This window comes from Palaemon carinicauda, chromosome 19 (genome assembly GCF_036898095.1).
Source record: "Palaemon carinicauda isolate YSFRI2023 chromosome 19, ASM3689809v2, whole genome shotgun sequence".
Lineage (NCBI taxonomy): Eukaryota > Metazoa > Arthropoda > Malacostraca > Decapoda > Palaemonidae > Palaemon > Palaemon carinicauda.
In genome coordinates, this window is record NC_090743.1 from 121,859,868 (window position 1) to 121,876,014 (window position 16,147).

The window sequence follows — 16,147 nt, forward strand, 5'->3', positions numbered from 1 at the left end:
ATGGGTAGTGCCATAGCCCCTGTTCCATGGTCTTCCACTATCTTTGGTTAGAGTTCTCTTGCTTTAGGGTACACTTTGGCACACTATGCTATCTAATTTCTCTTCCTCTTGTTTTATTGAAGTTTTTATACTGTAGTTTATATAGGAAATATTTATTTTAATGTTGTTGCTGTTTCCTTGTTTCCTTTCCTCACTGGACTATTTTCCCTGTTAGGTCTCCTGGGCTTATAGCATCCTGCTTTTCCAACTAGGGTTGTGGCTTGGCAAGTTATAATAATGATAATATGATCAGCACTCAAGCCCCCTCTCCACCCAAGCTAGGACCAGGGAGGGACAAGGCAATGGCTGCTGATGACTCAGCAGATAGATCTATAGGGTCCCTCACCCCTCCCCCTATGGTGAGGATGATGAGGTTGCAGCAACCAAAGAAACTAGCGAGTTTGAGCGAGACTTGAACCCCCGTCTGGCGTTCAACAGTCTGGGACGTTACCACTTCTGTCACCACGTACCAGGCAAAGAGGTGGATGCCTAGAACGTATTCAAACCCATATTTCAGATGCATGTACATTCGTATATCATGTCCCGTACAATTTTGAACAGTATTTTTTCCCGGGACCAATTACCATTTCTCTTGCTATGGCTTAACCCAAAGCCTGGGTCATCACCATGCTTTATATACAAGATCAGCTGCTTTGGGATTTTCTAGGAAAGATAAACCAGTCAGATTTTACTTTAGTGTATAAGGACTTCTCCCCCATAAGGATGAGTCATATTGAAATATTATTAAAACATCCTTAGAGTTTTCAAATAGGATATACATTAAGTACTTAGGGTTTTAATTAATTAGTTCAAAATACAGTAATTGCTATGTTGTAATAGAACTATTTTCAATTAATACACTTACAACAAGGTATAAATCAAGGATGTGATGGTTTATATTCATGGAGGAATAAATCACAAATTTTTAAAGAACGGTAGTGTAATTTGTTTAAATGCAAACTTAAGTTGTTGAAGTTACACTTCTTGCCTCAACCGCCTCTTTTAAGTCAAAAGTGAGCATCTAGCTGACTGACAGGTGGGTGGGGCTTCTTGGCCACCTGTCAGTAGTTATAACTACCTCATTAAATTTTAATGGCTGTTCTAGCTTCACTAAAGTCATATGCCTATTAAAGCACTCAAATTTGTATACATTACTGTAGTTAGGAAAAATACAGAATACTTAAGAAATTTGCTATACCTGTACTTGTAATGTGATGTAGTTTCAATATGAACCCTTTTTATGCTGTGAATATTTTTTTCCCCACTTGAAAAAACCACAGAAATAATTCATTCTTAACTCTTATTAAAAAAGTAGGTGCCGCGTAAAGTTTTAAATGAAATGAACCCCATCTGATTTTCAGACTGAAAATCTTGCAATATGCTGTCCATCAAAGTATTTTCGTTTTCTATAAGAGATGTAATGTCATGTAAAACTGATATTGTTTGAAATCTGACTTTTGGAATTTTAACCGTATTTTCAGTTCTTTTTCTGTACATTATGAATAGATGAAAAATGGTGAACATAGAATTTTAATAGTGTTTAGTAGAAAATTTTCATGCATTCAACATAAGTAATTTTCGTGCTTGTTATGAACAGAGTTAAGATTTTAAAGTTGTTACTATTTAATGTGTGATTTACTTGGTTGACTAGGCTGTTTATATCGTTCTTTTGTCATTTCCTGTGTTTTTATACTTTTCCTGTCCATTCCATCAACTTCTTTCTTGTTTCAATAATGTATTCACTTGTTTTGAGCAGCTCAGTGTAAGGCTTATAGATTTAACTTTCTAGCCAATTGAAGGTTGTTACTGATGGTAAAAACTAAGACGAGTAAGAATAGTAAAATGATTGCTGGTTTCACGATGCTTGCTCCACAATTCAAGATGACTGTGGGTACATCAGTAGCAGCTGCAACCTACCCTAACAGCTCTTTATTGCTCCTTTATATTTCCCTTATCTCCTTTGCCCTTTTTATAAATCCAGCCACTTAATAGAAGTTAGATGGTATTCTGAATGTTTTCTTATCTTTTTCAGACAATGTCGATGTAGCGGAAGTAAAGACATTCTTAGAGGTTAACTACAGTCCAGTTTTTTACGTTTTCTATGAGGCCTTTATTACCTTCGAGGGAAATCTGCGTCAGAAAGGTAAGGTGGATTTTTATATTGGTTTCAAATCATAAGTCTGTTCCCATGCTAACAAACCTTCCGCTATTTATTGAATTTTACTTCTAGCGGTAGCTAGAAAGCAGCCATTAGATTTTAAGTGCGAGGTGGCATCCCTACCTAACCACTACAGTGGGTAAGTAGGGCATTGGCTGGTGGCTAACCAGCTACCTATATCTACTCACGGTTCAGTGAACCTCGTCGTTTTCAACTTTTGGCTTGTAGAGAGCGGACGTCTCCTCTCTCTCCCTTCAAGGCTTAGCCATTTACCACTCTTGCTTTATGCTCATTCTTTTCTTTACAGATATGACTTGTATTTCTACACGACGCTCCATCACAGAGTAATGTGGCGGTATCATGTCGATGTTCGTTCTGCGAAAAATCGGAGGATTACGCTGCGCTGACGAATTCTCTTAGGGGTTGCCTTTTTCCGTTCGTGGGTTGGGTTTATTCTTCCCCCTTGGAGGAAAGGAAGTTTTAATCCTCTGTTTATTTTTTCCTCAGTGCTTCATGACGACATCGGGTGTGAAGTTGGTGACTTTGGCTACAGCTAACGTCTTAGCTATCGACTAGGTCTACTCCCGTTCACCCTTCCTTTGACTTCTGCTGACGACGAAACTTCTCACTTTCTGCCGATCTCATCGTCTCCTAACTTTACGCAATTTTCTCTCTCTCCCTATAGGCAACGTTTTCTCTAGCAACACTTTATGTTAACCTTCCTTTGAGGTAGAACTTGTCTTAAGGAAAGAGTGCCGCTCGGAGGTTCGCCTCCAAGTGTAAGATTTCCCCTTCCGAGGGGGAGTCTTTACACAACTTTTGCGCATGTTTGCGATCACGGTCAAGATCGTGAGTTATACACTCACGGTCTCGACCTCACGACGCTTGTGGTCTCAATCACGAGCGTTTTATTGTCATGATCACGAGCTAGACGCTTGTGATCGTGAACCAAACGCTCAAGTAGCGCTCACGCTCCTGATCGTGAGCTACATGCTCGTGATCCTGAGTGAGATAGTGACCTTGTTTGCGATATTAGTCTTTCCTCAACCTTTTAGAGTGCACGATCGCACTTATGCTGACAAGCGTGACGCTCAAGATCGCTCACGCTGACGAGCGTGACGCTCAAGATTGCTCATGCTGATGTGCGTGACGATCACGATCACGAGCTGGATGCTCACAATCACGCTCATGTTTGTGAGCGAGACGCTCACGATCACATTCCGAGCGGGACGCTCACGATCTCGGTCTTGAGCAAGACGCTCACGTTCGCAGTCACGGTCGTGCTCGCGTTAACGATTGGTGATGCTGGTGACCACGTTTGTGTGTCTAGCCGCTTTATCTTGAAGGACACTTGCGTGACCGAGACACTCGCTCACTCTCATGAGAGTGAGTTTCACGGTCTCGAGCAAGACGCTCGTGACCATGATTATGACGTCAGTGTCTACACCTCTTCAGAAGGTTCAAGTGATTGCGAGTGAGACGCTCGCGGTCACGTTCGTGTTCATGAACGTGATTTTGTACTCTAACGGTCACGAGCCCATGATTGTGAAGCTAGTCTCTTCAACTCTTAAATACTCTCTCGGGATTGTGAGCGAGATGCTCCCTATCGCTCACAAGCGTGAGTTACACGCTCTCGTAGCTGTGAATCAGGATGCTTACGATCACGAGCTGAATGCTCCTGATCGCTACCGGGTCGCTTGTGATCGCGCTCATGATCGTGAGCTACATACTCGAGCGCAACGCTTGTGATGGGGCTCGCGAGCGTCTTGTAGCCCGATTGCGAACTAGACACTCGTGAACACGTCAGAGACGCTCACGACCACGCTTACACTGGCGGTCATGAGTTACACTCACGAGCGAGACGCTAGTGACCGCAATCGAGATCACAAAGCTCTCTCTCTCGCCCTCGATCATGAGATACACTCTCACGGTCACGAGCAAGACTCTTGTGATCATGATCGTGAGCGGCGTCTTGTGGTAAGATCACGAGCTACAAGCCTGTATACCAGGCTAGACACTCTTGATCAAGAGTTAAAAGCTCGTATTAGAGCTTAAGCTCACAATCATGAACTAGATGCTCACTCACGAGCGAACCACTCGTGCTTTCATGTAAAGCATACTTTCGTGCTAGATGCTCTCGCTTTTGTGTGAAACGCTTACACTCTCAAGAGAGACGCTTTCGCTTTCATGCGAGACACTCACGCTCCCGAGAGAGACTCATGCAGGATGCTTGCGTTCTTATGCGAGACTCTCACACTCATGAGGAAAAAGTGCTCATGCTCGAAGCAAGACGCTCTCGCTCTCGTGCAAGTTATACATGCTCTTGTGCGAGGCGGCCATGTGGGAGACGTTCACAATCATGAACGGGGATATTTCACTAGCGCAAGGCTTATTGCCCCCCCTTCCCCCGCTCTGGTCTCTTGTTTGTGTATCACAAACATAGCTTTTTGGGTTCCCAAGACTTTCTCGCCATCGGTGGAATCAGAAGGATCCACTTCAAGGTGGCCAGGTTCATGTATTGAATCAGGCACGCTTGCGGGAATTCATCTCCCTTGAATGTACGAGTTCTTCATTTACACTTCATTCGTATTACAGGAAGGTTTGTGAACATATTGCCTTGGAAACCAGGGGCTGCTTTGGATGGTACCGTCTCCCCTGTTGTCCTGTTTATGATGGGGCTGCTCATGAACTGATTTTGCTTGAATAGGAACTACACTAGTTAGACAGTCTCCGAAAGCAAATTGGATCTCGGAGGTGATAGGAGAGGTAGATCTCTTTCTCCCCCCCACTAGCGGGAGACACAACCTCATGAGGTTACTGCCATTCTCTCCCTCTTAAGGAAAGAATTCAGTGCTGTCTAATTGACAGCTACTGTATAGCAATTTACTTGTTACAATTTGAGACAGCCCTAGATAGGTGACTGACAAGAATAATGGAGGATATTGAAAATCTGTGTTCTCTCCACCTCCGTTGGCCCTTAGGCCCACGGACCTTAGTGAAAACACATTGAACCTCCATCTGCTTCCGTTCCAGGAAAACATCTCTACACTTCATGAAACTCAGACTTGTTCAAGAAGTTGGACGATGACTTTCTTTCGTAACCAGAAATCCCCCTTAGGCCAGAGTGGTTGGGAATATATTCCTTTTTCAATATTAAACTTACCCGATAATCATGTAGCTGTCAACTCCGTTGCCCGACAGAATTCTATGGAGGGATACGCCAGCTATCACAATACTAGAAGGGGGTGTACTCACCAGCGCCACCTGTGGCCAGGTACTACAGTACTTCTTGTTGACACCTCCTCAATTTTTCCTCTGTCGTGCTTCCGGCAAGACGTTCTGGGATACGCTTATGATCTTGGAGTATTTTCACGGCTTTTGGTGAAGTATTTCTCTCAGATTTCGGCTGTCGCTTTACTGGAAAACTTCTATATTAGCTTAGATAGCTATTATTTAGTCCTGATTAACGGTTAACGATCTTTTTGCTTGATTTGGAATCCCCACTTGGCTAACTCTTTTGATTCAAGATGTCTGACATTTCACAAGCCCCACCCCATAGACGATGTAGGTCTTGTAATAGGCGTATTCCGAAGGCCTCGGTAGATCCTCACACCGCTTGTTCTGACTGTAGGGAAAGGCCCTGTCAGTTAGAAGATCGATGTGAGGAATGCGCCGGACTTTCGGAACTTGATTTTGTCCGATTTCTTAAGTATTCAACCAAGTTAGAGAGAGAGAGAGTTAGGAGGAGTTCTTCTCGCTCTTCACTTTTTTCCTCACCTCATGATCCCCTACCTTTTCCTCCCCCTGTAGTGGCTACCCCCGAACCTACTATTTGCCCTCAACCTGATATGTCTGTTGTTTTGCGTGCCATTCAGGCTTTAGGTGACAAAGTAGAGTCAGTGGTTAGTGATCATAAGTCTCTTATGGCCGAAGTCAAGGAACTTAAGGTCAAGAGTGCAGTGGGTGGTATTAGTGCCAGTGCTGTGACGAGTGCTAGTGTCAGTGCAGTGCCAAGTGCTAGTGTCAGTGTCAGTGTGGTGCGTGAGGGTACTTCTGTGCGTGCCAGTCGTCCTCCCAGTCCGGGACCTCTTGCAAGCTCCCAAGCCCAGGGGAGAAGCAATGTCGAAGGGCAAAAGGGTTCGGCAGGCCTTGATCGGCGCACAGAAGTATCCTCGGTGGTTGCGGGCGTGTCTTCTAGAGACCGTCACTCCCACCTGCAGACGATTGAGCCCGTCTTTTACTCGTCTGCTGAAGAATTGTCAGGGAAGAAACGTTGGACTCAGGTCTCAAGACCACTCAAGCGCAGAGTCCAGACCTCAAGAGCTCAACCTGGCTGCAGTCATTGGATCAGCTCTGACTCGCCGCAGTCATCAGTTGAGTGCACTCCTCCTAAGAGGAGTAAGGTGCTGCCGCAACAGATCTCTGCTGTTAAGGCTTTACCTCAGCAGACCTTAGTGTCTGCAGACCCCAAGTTGACTCTACTGCAGTCCATGCAGTCACAACTTGCGATCTTGATGCGTGAGTGTCAGGCTGAGAAGGTTACACCTCCTCCTGCGATCGCTCCGCCTAACCGCAGTACTGCCTGCCAGGCGTACGATGTTGAGGCTCCTCAGGATACCTTACCACGTTCTGAGTTGACTGTTTCCAGTGGTGTGCAGCTCCCTCTGCCTTCCTTAAGGCAACCTCAGCAATGGGAACAGGAAGCTTATACCTTACTTCCTCCGCTTCCACTTGCAGTTCCACCAGTGAGGCAACACTCTCTTGAGGTACAACAACCTCTCCCATCCATGAGTCAGACTCCTCAGCTCTCGCTGCAGCGACCTCAACCCTCCTCAAGGCAAGCACCTCAACACCTTAGCCTTGCGCCTCAGGAACCTCAACTCACGAGACAATTACTGCGTTCTGCGCAGCCTCTTCCTCATCGCTCACAGCTCACACCTCAGGAACCTCAACTCGTTCCTCAGGAACCTGCTACTGCGCATCCACCAACCACACAGCAAGCGCAACTCTTGAGTTCAGACACTCATGCCAGGAGTCAGCCCCCTCCACCCATGCGCCTACCTTCTGCTACTTCTTTGGATCAGCCTTTGCAGCCTGAGCCTCAGGTGTTCCCTCAACAGAGACTTGAGGAGGAAACCACAAGTATTTTTGTTCCAGCTCGTGCTGATTCTGCTGTTCAGCATACCTTACCGATCTCTTCACTACACTCTGGTGATGAGGTTTCTGATAATGAGGCTGCACACCTGGATCCCTCATCAGACGTGGATGAATCCAAGTCTTCTCCGCCTCCTATTGACTTTCGTAAGGTCTTGGCTCTTTTCAGAGAGGTATACCCAGACCACTTTGTCTCTGCTATCCCCCGCTCTCCGCCATCTGAGTTTTCGCTGGGCATGCAGCCAGCTAAGTCTACGTATACTAAGCTCGTCTTAGCAAGGTCCTCTAAGAGAGCGTTAGGGATTTTAGGGGAGTGGTTGCAGTCTAAGCAACAACTTGGAAAGACTTCCTTCATGTTTCCTCCGACTAAGCTCACTTCTAAAGCGGGCGTTTGGTATGCCACAGGAGAGGAACCAGGCTTGGGAGTACCTGCCTCTGCCCAGGCTGACTTCTCAAGTCTGGTAGACTCTCCTCGTAGAACAGCAATGAGGCGCTCTAAGGTTTGCTGGACCTTCTCAGACCTTGATCACTTTCTGAAGGGTGTTTTTAGAGCATTTGAGATGTTCAATTTCCTAGACTGGTGCCTGGGGGCCCTTAGCAAGAAGACCTCCCCTGCGGACAAGGACTCTGCCATGCTCTTGATGTCCTGCATGGATAAGGCCATTAGGGATGGATCTGGCGAGCTTGCATCGATGTTTGTGTCAGGGGTTCTTAAGAAAAGGGAGCAGCTTTGTACCTTCCTTTCCTCCAGCATCACACCTTGTCAAAGGTCTCAACTCCTTTTCGCTCCGCTCTCGAAGTTCCTTTTTCCCGAAGAGCTTGTTAAGGACTTGTCTGCGGCCCTGATACAAAAGGACACCCATGATCTTGTGGCCTCATCGGCTCGAAAGACTAAGGTTGCTACCTCAGTCCCCAGGACTTATCGCACCCCAGTGGCTGATACTCCTGCTACGAGGTTTATTCCGCCCTTTCGTGGTAGAGCCCCCAGCCGAGGAAGCTCCCGTCCAGACTCTTCCAGGAGCAAGTCTAGGAAAGGTTCCAAGGCTTCTAAAGGAAAAAACTGACTCTCATCATCTCCAGACAGCAGTAGGAGCCAGACTCAAGATCTTCTGGCAAGCCTGGGAAAAGAGAGGTGCAGACGCCCAGTCTGTCAGTTGGCTGAGGGAGGGTTACAGGATACCATTCTGCCGCAAACCCCCTCTGACCACATCTCCCATCAACCTCTCTCCCAACTACAAAGAAAAGGACAAGAGGCTAGCGTTGCACCAGGAGGTGTCGCTCCTTTTACAGAAGAAGGCAGTGGTTATAGTCCGGGACCATCAATCCCCGGGCTTCTACAACCGTCTTTTTCTGGTGGCCAAGAAGACAGGAGGTTGGAGACCGGTGCTGGACGTCAGCGCGCTCAATGCTTATGTCACCAAGCAGACGTTCACGATGGAGACGACGAAGTCGGTCCTAGCAGCGGTCAGGCAGGAGGACTGGATGGTCTCGTTGGACCTGAAAGATGCTTACTTTCACGTTCCTATTCATCCAGACTCCCAACCTTTCCTGAGATTCGTTTTTGGAAAGGTTGTCTACCAATTCCAAGCCCTGTGTTTTGGCCTAAGCACAGCTCCTATGGTGTTTACGCATCTGATGAGGAATATAGCAAAATTCCTCCACTTATCGGACATCAGAGCCTCACTTTACTTAGACGACTGGCTGTTGAGAGCCTCCACGAGTCGTCGCTGTCTGGAGAGTCTCAACTGGACTTTGGACTTAATCAAAGAACTGGGTCTGTTAGTCAACCTAGAAAAGTCTCAGCTCATTCCCTCCCAATCCATTGTGTACCTGGGAATGGAGATTCGGAGTCAGGATTTTCGGGCTTTTCCATCGGCCCCAAGGATAAGCCAAGCCCTAGATTGCATCATGAGCATGCTGAAGAGGAGCAGTTGCTCGGTGAGACAGTGGATGAGTCTCACAGGGACCCTTTCATCGCTGGCCCTGTTCGTCGAGCTAGGGAGACTCCACCTCCGCCCTCTTCAATTCCATCTTGCAGCTCATTGGGACAAGGGTTTGACTCTCGAAGCAGTCTCTATCCCAGTCACCAAAGAGATGAAGACCACTCTCTTGTGGTGGAAGACCAATCTCCTTCTCAAGGAGGGCCTATCGTTGGCTATTCAGACCCCCAATCTTCATCTCTTCTCGGATGCATCGGACTCGGGCTGGGGCGCGACCTTGAACGGACAGGAGTGCTCGGGAACGTGGAACGAGGAACAGGGAACGCTCCACATCAACTGCAAGGAGCTGCTAGCAGTTCACTTAGCCCTGTTGAACTTCAAGTCCCTCCTGCTAGGCAAGGTGGTGGAGGTGAACTCCGACAACACCACAGCCTTGGCTTACATCTCCAAGCAAGGAGGGACCCATTCGAGGAGCCTATACGAGATCGCAAGGGACCTCCTCATTTGGTCAAGAAGTCAAAACCTCACTTTAGTCACGAGGTTCATTCAGGGCAACATGAACGTCTCAGCAGATCGCCTAAGCAGAAGGGATCAGGTCATTCCCACGGAATGGACCCTCCACAAGAGCGTGTGCAACAGACTTTGGACCTTGTGGGGTCAGCCTACCATAGATCTGTTTGCCACCTCCATGACCAAGAGACTTCCGTTGTACTGTTCCCCAGTTCCAGACCCAGCAGCAGTTCATGTGGATGCTTTTCTGCTGAACTGGTCCCATCTCGACCTTTACGCATTTCCACCGTTCAAGATAATAAACAAAGTCCTTCAGAAGTTCATCTCGCACGAAGGGACACGGCTGACGCTGGTTGCTCCCCTTTGGCCTGCAAGAGAATGGTTCACAGAGGTACTTCAATGGCTGGTCGACGTCCCCAGGACTCTCCCTCTAAGAGTGGACCTTCTACGTCAACCTCACGTAGACAGGTTGCACCCAAACCTCCACGCTCTTCGGCTGACTGCCTTCAGACTGTCGAAAGATTCGCTAGAGCTAGAGGCTTTTCGAAGGAGGCAGCCAGTGCGATTGCCAGAGCAAGGAGGGTTTCCACTCGTAGAGTCTACCAATCTAAGTGGGAAGTCTTCCGGAGCTGGTGTAGAGCCAATGCAGTATCCTCTACCAATACCTCTGTGACCCAAATAGCTGACTTCCTATTACATCTTAGGAATGAGAGATCCCTTTCAGCCCCTACGATTAAAGGGTACAGGAGTATGTTGGCTTCAGTTCTCCGCCACAGAGGTTTGGACCTTTCTTCCAACAAGGACCTTCAAGACATCCTTAAGTCTTTTGAGACTTCTAAAGAGCGTCGTCTACCCACTCCAGGCTGGAACCTAGACGTAGTCTTAAGGTTCCTTATGTCACCTAGGTTCGAACCTCTCCAGTCAGCTTCCTTCAAGGACCTTACCCTCAAGACTTTTTCTCGTCTGCCTTGCAACAGCGAAAAGAGTCAGTGAGGTTCATGCCTTCAGCAAGAACATTGGTTTCACGACCGAATCTGCAACATGTTCTTTACAGCTCGGGTTCTTAGCTAAGAATGAACTTCCTTCACGTCCTTGGCCTAGATCGTTTGAAATACCTAGCCTCTCCAACATGGTAGGTAACGAGCTAGAAAGAGTTCTTTGCCCTGTCAGAGCTCTCAAATTTTATCTTAATAGGTCAAAACCTATTCGAGGACAGTCAGAAGCCTTATGGTGTGCCATCAAGAAACCTTCGAGGCCCATGTCCAAGAATGGGGTTTCGTATTATATAAGGCTTCTGATTAGAGAAGCCCATTCTCACTTAAAGGAGGAAGACCTTGCTTTGCTGAAGGTAAGGACCCACGAAGTAAGAGCCGTAGCTACTTCGATGGCCTTTAATAAAAACCGTTCTCTGCAGAGCATAATGGATGCAACCTATTGGAGGAGCAAGTCAGTGTTTGCATCATTTTATCTTAAAGATGTCCAGTCTCTTTACGAGAACTGCTACACCCTGGGACCATTCGTAGCAGCGAGTGCAGTAGTAGGTGAGGGCTCAGCCACTACATTCCCTTAATCCCATAACCTTTTTTAACCTTTCTCTTGAATACTTTTATTGTTGTTTTTATGGTTGTTACGGTAGGCTAAGAAGCCTTCCGCGTCCTTTTGATTTGGCGGGTGGTCAATTCATTCTTGAGAAGCGCCTGGGTTAGAGGTTGTGTAGAGGTCCTTTAGTAGGGGTTGCAGCCCTATATACTTTAGCACCTTTGAGTTGATTCAGCCTCCAAGAGGAACGCTGCGCTCAGTAAGGAAGACGAACTTAAAAAAGAGGCAGAGTAACGGTTCAAGTCGACTTCCTTACCAGGTACTTATTATTTCATTGTTATTTGAGATAACTGTTATATGAAATATGGGATACTTAGCTATCCTTTAATCTTGTACACTGGTTTTCACCCACCCCCCTGGGTGTGAATCAGCTACATGATTATCGGGTAAGTTTAATATTGAAAAATGTTATTTTTATTAGTAAAATAAATTTTTGAATATACTTACCCGATAATCATGATTTAATTGACCCTCCCTTCCTCCCCATAGAGAACCAGTGGACCGAGGAAAAATTGAGGAGGTGTCAACAAGAAGTACTGTAGTACCTGGCCACAGGTGGCGCTGGTGAGTACACCCCCTTCTAGTATTGTGATAGCTGGCGTATCCCTCCATAGAATTCTGTCGGGCAACGGAGTTGACAGCTACATGATTATCGGGTAAGTATATTCAAAAATTTATTTTACTAATAAAAATAACATTTTTCATAAAAGAACCCCTCCACGAGCTTGAAATATTCGGCTCAGGCCTTTTCGTCAAGGAAAGAAAGTCCAGACTTTATCTACGAGGATACTATCTTGTATCTTACATTTCCTGTAGGAAATGGTAAGCAGTCTCTAACCCTCTTCCTCATGATTGGGAAATCCGATCTCATAGGAAGATGGGGGACGCCAGGATACAGCCGGGCTTTGTCGGTTAGAAGTTTCTACTTTTAGTCTTTCCTTGTGAGACAAGCTTAATATTCAAACCTTGTTATGCGAGGGAAGGTTTTGCGATTAACCAGTTAGCCTCCTATATGGGATAGGCCCTCATCTGGAAGACCTCGGCCTACTAACTGATTGTAAGTCTTTATTCCTGTAAGACATATCCTTCCCTTTACCTCGATCTATAATTTGAGTAATCGAAAGAATGACATGGTCATATTCTATACGGATATCTGTAGACTGTGTCATTATCCTGTAGAAACTTCCGCAGGTCCGACAAGACCGCATCAGTGCCCATTGAGTTTGACCTCTGAAGAGCTGGCCGAGTCCCAGGTCCTTCGGCACTAGGGATCGTCCTTCCCTTGGTCCTTGATGAGAACTGTGCAAATAACAGGAGTAGTTAAAAGTCTGCCTGATGAGAATCTCTCCCAAGGAGTAGATCTCCTTGTCCTTCTGGATTTGACGCTTCCTATAGAGGCATCAAAGAAAAGGGATGGGAGGCTACATTCAAGACCGTATGTCCTTAGGCACCATATTCCTTCGGGAAAGTGCCAGAGTGGGGAATGACAGGGATTCGTAGGTTTCCTGTCCGCAGGAGATCTTTTCCTGCTCCTACGTGGTCTCCTCCCCTTTGGGGTATCCTGTCCATGGGTTTGGATTTTATGGAATCCAACCCCTATGCAGGAGTATTCCTCCTATAGCCTCTGTTTTAGAGGTCTTCTGTTGAGAAACGGAATGAATATCAATGACAAGGACTGATCTACTTTTACAGGATAAGGGCTACTGTCTCCTGTTCGATTCCCTGTTACGAGCAATTTTCTCTGAGAAAGGAATACAGTAGATGGCTTCTCTCTACAACCGTGCAGTCTTATAGTCGGACTCGTCTCATTAAGTCCGCCTAGAGCTAGGTCTAGCCTCGTCGGTAAGTCTTGTCATGCCGAAAAGACAGGTCACATACAGTGGCACGTCTACGACTATGGAGATTCCATTATGGACTTCCTCTACAACTAGATACTCCGTGGTGAGAGTCGAGTGAAGTCTATTTATTTTCTCTTCTCTGGAGTGCTACTCTTATCATGCACTCACATATTGCCAATTAAGGAAATCATGCTCTTCGTCTTAGGCAACGGAGGACATTTGTTCATCCATCGAGTATCTCTTGTAATCGTTCCTCGCCATAGAGTTTGAGCCGATAAGCCGTAGGGGGTAATACAGTCGTCTACGGGGCGGGTAGCTCTAAACCGCAGATCTTCCCCTGATCCGGAAGACAGGTCTTTCCCAGTGTGACACTCGATCGAAAGAGAGACATACCCTAGGGGTCTCCCTCAATGTCTCTCACTTACGTTAAGAAACCAAGTAACATCCTATTTTGTTCCGGGAAGCTTGAACCTCAGGTTCAACCCCTCTAATTGGGAACCTGCTGCTTGGTAATCAAGGCTGTAACACAGGTAATTACATGAGAACATACCTCGAGGAAGGTCGTTTCCAAGCCCCAAGGGTATAGCACACTGGGTCAGACACTCGTCATTGATTTTCTTTTTGAGGCCATACCTCAGGAAAACAATGATGGAGTTTGCTCCTTAGATTCAGCACGCCTCGCTAACCCTAGGAAGATCAAAGGAGGTTGTAAGGATCTCGTCCGTGACAGGGACTTAGGTCCTATACCAGTCACAGAATCCCTCTTGTCTTCCCCATAGAGATGACCCAGATTTAGGGCGAATCTGTCCATAACATTTTCAAGCGCAAACTGTGCCATTGGTTGGGGGAAAATGTGTGTGTTCTTCACATCACCCTACCTACAAGATGTGATCCACAGAAGACCTCACTCCTATGGTCCATAGCGCTCTCGAGCTGCTCCTTTGTGACTTGAATCTTGTCATTGGTAGGGTGGATAAGTGTCTAATCTTCACCTCTCCCTACCCACAGAAGACCGGATACATTTCCTCTATCACTCCTGTGGTGGTGACACAATAAGTGGTTTAATAATACCTCGGGCTCCTCAATGGACAAGTAGCAGAAAGTTGAAGGCATTGGCTACCCAGGGTAAGACTGGGATGAATGAAAGTATGGCTGGCTCTTTTACTTTCATCATCTTCCCCTCCTTTGAGGAACAGTGTCATGGGTACCTTTGCAAAGCTGGCTTCGACCTCTGTAGGGAATAACCCCTTTCCTTGTGTAACCGAGCATGTTTGCATATACTCGTACACGTCGCCAACGCCACCTGCGAGGTAGGCCTTGGGAAACGTCTTTTCATTTGTAAGGCTCCTATTTAAACTAGGAGCATCTTTTTACGTAGACGTTCTTATATCTGTGCCAATTACTTTTGTTGCTCAGGCCACTATCATACTCACTGGTATTGATATGCGAGGTGCAAGGTTTCACTAGATTACAGTCTAATACTGTACTAGGGAAACTTGGGTCAGTGACTAAGCTAGTAGTTGGATTTACTACCCTCCTAAGAGTGAGTCATCCAATAAATAGTGGTAGATTTGTTAGTATGGGAACAAATGACAAATTTGGAGATAATTTGTATTTTTCCATAACTAATACAAACCTGTAGCTATTTATATAAATTGGCCTACCACTACCTGTCCCCCAGTATGTCCTGCCTGCAAGCAAAAAATGAAGTGGTTCACTGAACCGTGAGTAGATATAGGTGGCTGGGTAGCCCCCAACCACCCCCGTACCTACCCATTGTAGTGGTTAGGTAGGGTTGCCACCTCGCACTTAAAAAACTAATGGCTGCCTTGCAGCTGCACTAGAAGTAATATCCAATAAATAGCGGAAGGTTTGTATTTGGGAAAAATACAAATTATCTCCGAATTTTTCATATTGCAGGGATTAATGTTTGACGAAAGAGATCATTCTTATTTTCAATTTACCTGAAGACTTTGGTGAAAATATATTCTGGAAAATACAAATTGAATTACTGTACTAGTGGTATGAAAAAAACTATATGATATTGAGTACAGTAGTTTAAAGTATAAGAAATACTGGAAGTTTAAATTTGTAGTTTAAAACAGTAGGATGTGCTAGAACCATCTTTATTTGTTCATATGCAAAAAAAATGCCCCAATTTTTTATGTAATTACCTTAGGTAGTGAATTGACCTTTGGGATTTCATTTTTTGACAGATAATGAGAAGACTTTTATTTATCCAGGTACATTTGCAGTTCAGAGGAGCCACAGGGAGGATTTAGAATCGTCCTTATATATTCTTGATCGATTGTTATGCCTTCTGCCAGAGCTCTTCGAAAAAAGATGGCAGTGCAATGCCCTTACTCACATATTCAAAAAGATTCTCCACCCGGGGAACACTGTGCGGTTACGAAGAGAGGCAATGCGGTAGGTCAAGACTGATCCAAGTGTATTTACATTTACTACTTATTGTATTGGTGAAGGTTTGAACCATGTGATGGCTTTCAAATTGAATAGTAGCTTTGTAACAAACTGTGTATGAGATTAAAGTCCTTTTAGTGCTTACTTTTATTATGTTTAATACTTTTTCTTTACATGATTTTACTTTGTATTTTGTAAAACTTTGAGGTAGGTTTTATACTTATTGTGAGTAAACATTTCAGGCTTTTCATCATCTGGTACATGATTGTTGGAGACTGCAAGACGCCAGAGATGGACCGTATGTTTGCGTCCCTTATTCCTGGGTTTCCAGTACCACCACCTGCAGCCATGCCACCAGATTTAGGTCATGGCGGAATCACGTGCGTGGAGCCCTCGCCAGTCGTACCCCCATCAAATACAGAGAAAACTCCAGAGGATCTTTCCTCATATCTCCTCAGATCCATGATGGATTTTATGGTCACACAGGT

The 16,147-nt window shown here is 45.8% G+C and overlaps 1 protein-coding gene across 7 annotated transcripts in view; it reads left to right on the plus strand.

Annotated features, from left to right (window-relative positions):
* Positions 1-16,147, plus strand: part of LOC137658804 (ral GTPase-activating protein subunit alpha-1) — a 139,615-nt gene that overhangs the window by 12,970 nt on the left and 110,498 nt on the right. For all 7 annotated transcript variants that reach the window (XM_068393855.1, XM_068393858.1, XM_068393856.1 and 4 more), the window contains exons 2-4: positions 2,072-2,182; positions 15,482-15,665; positions 15,902-16,145. In XM_068393855.1, the coding sequence (XP_068249956.1) occupies positions 2,072-2,182; positions 15,482-15,665; positions 15,902-16,145 (539 nt within the window). The remainder of the gene's footprint in view (positions 1-2,071; positions 2,183-15,481; positions 15,666-15,901; positions 16,146-16,147) is intronic.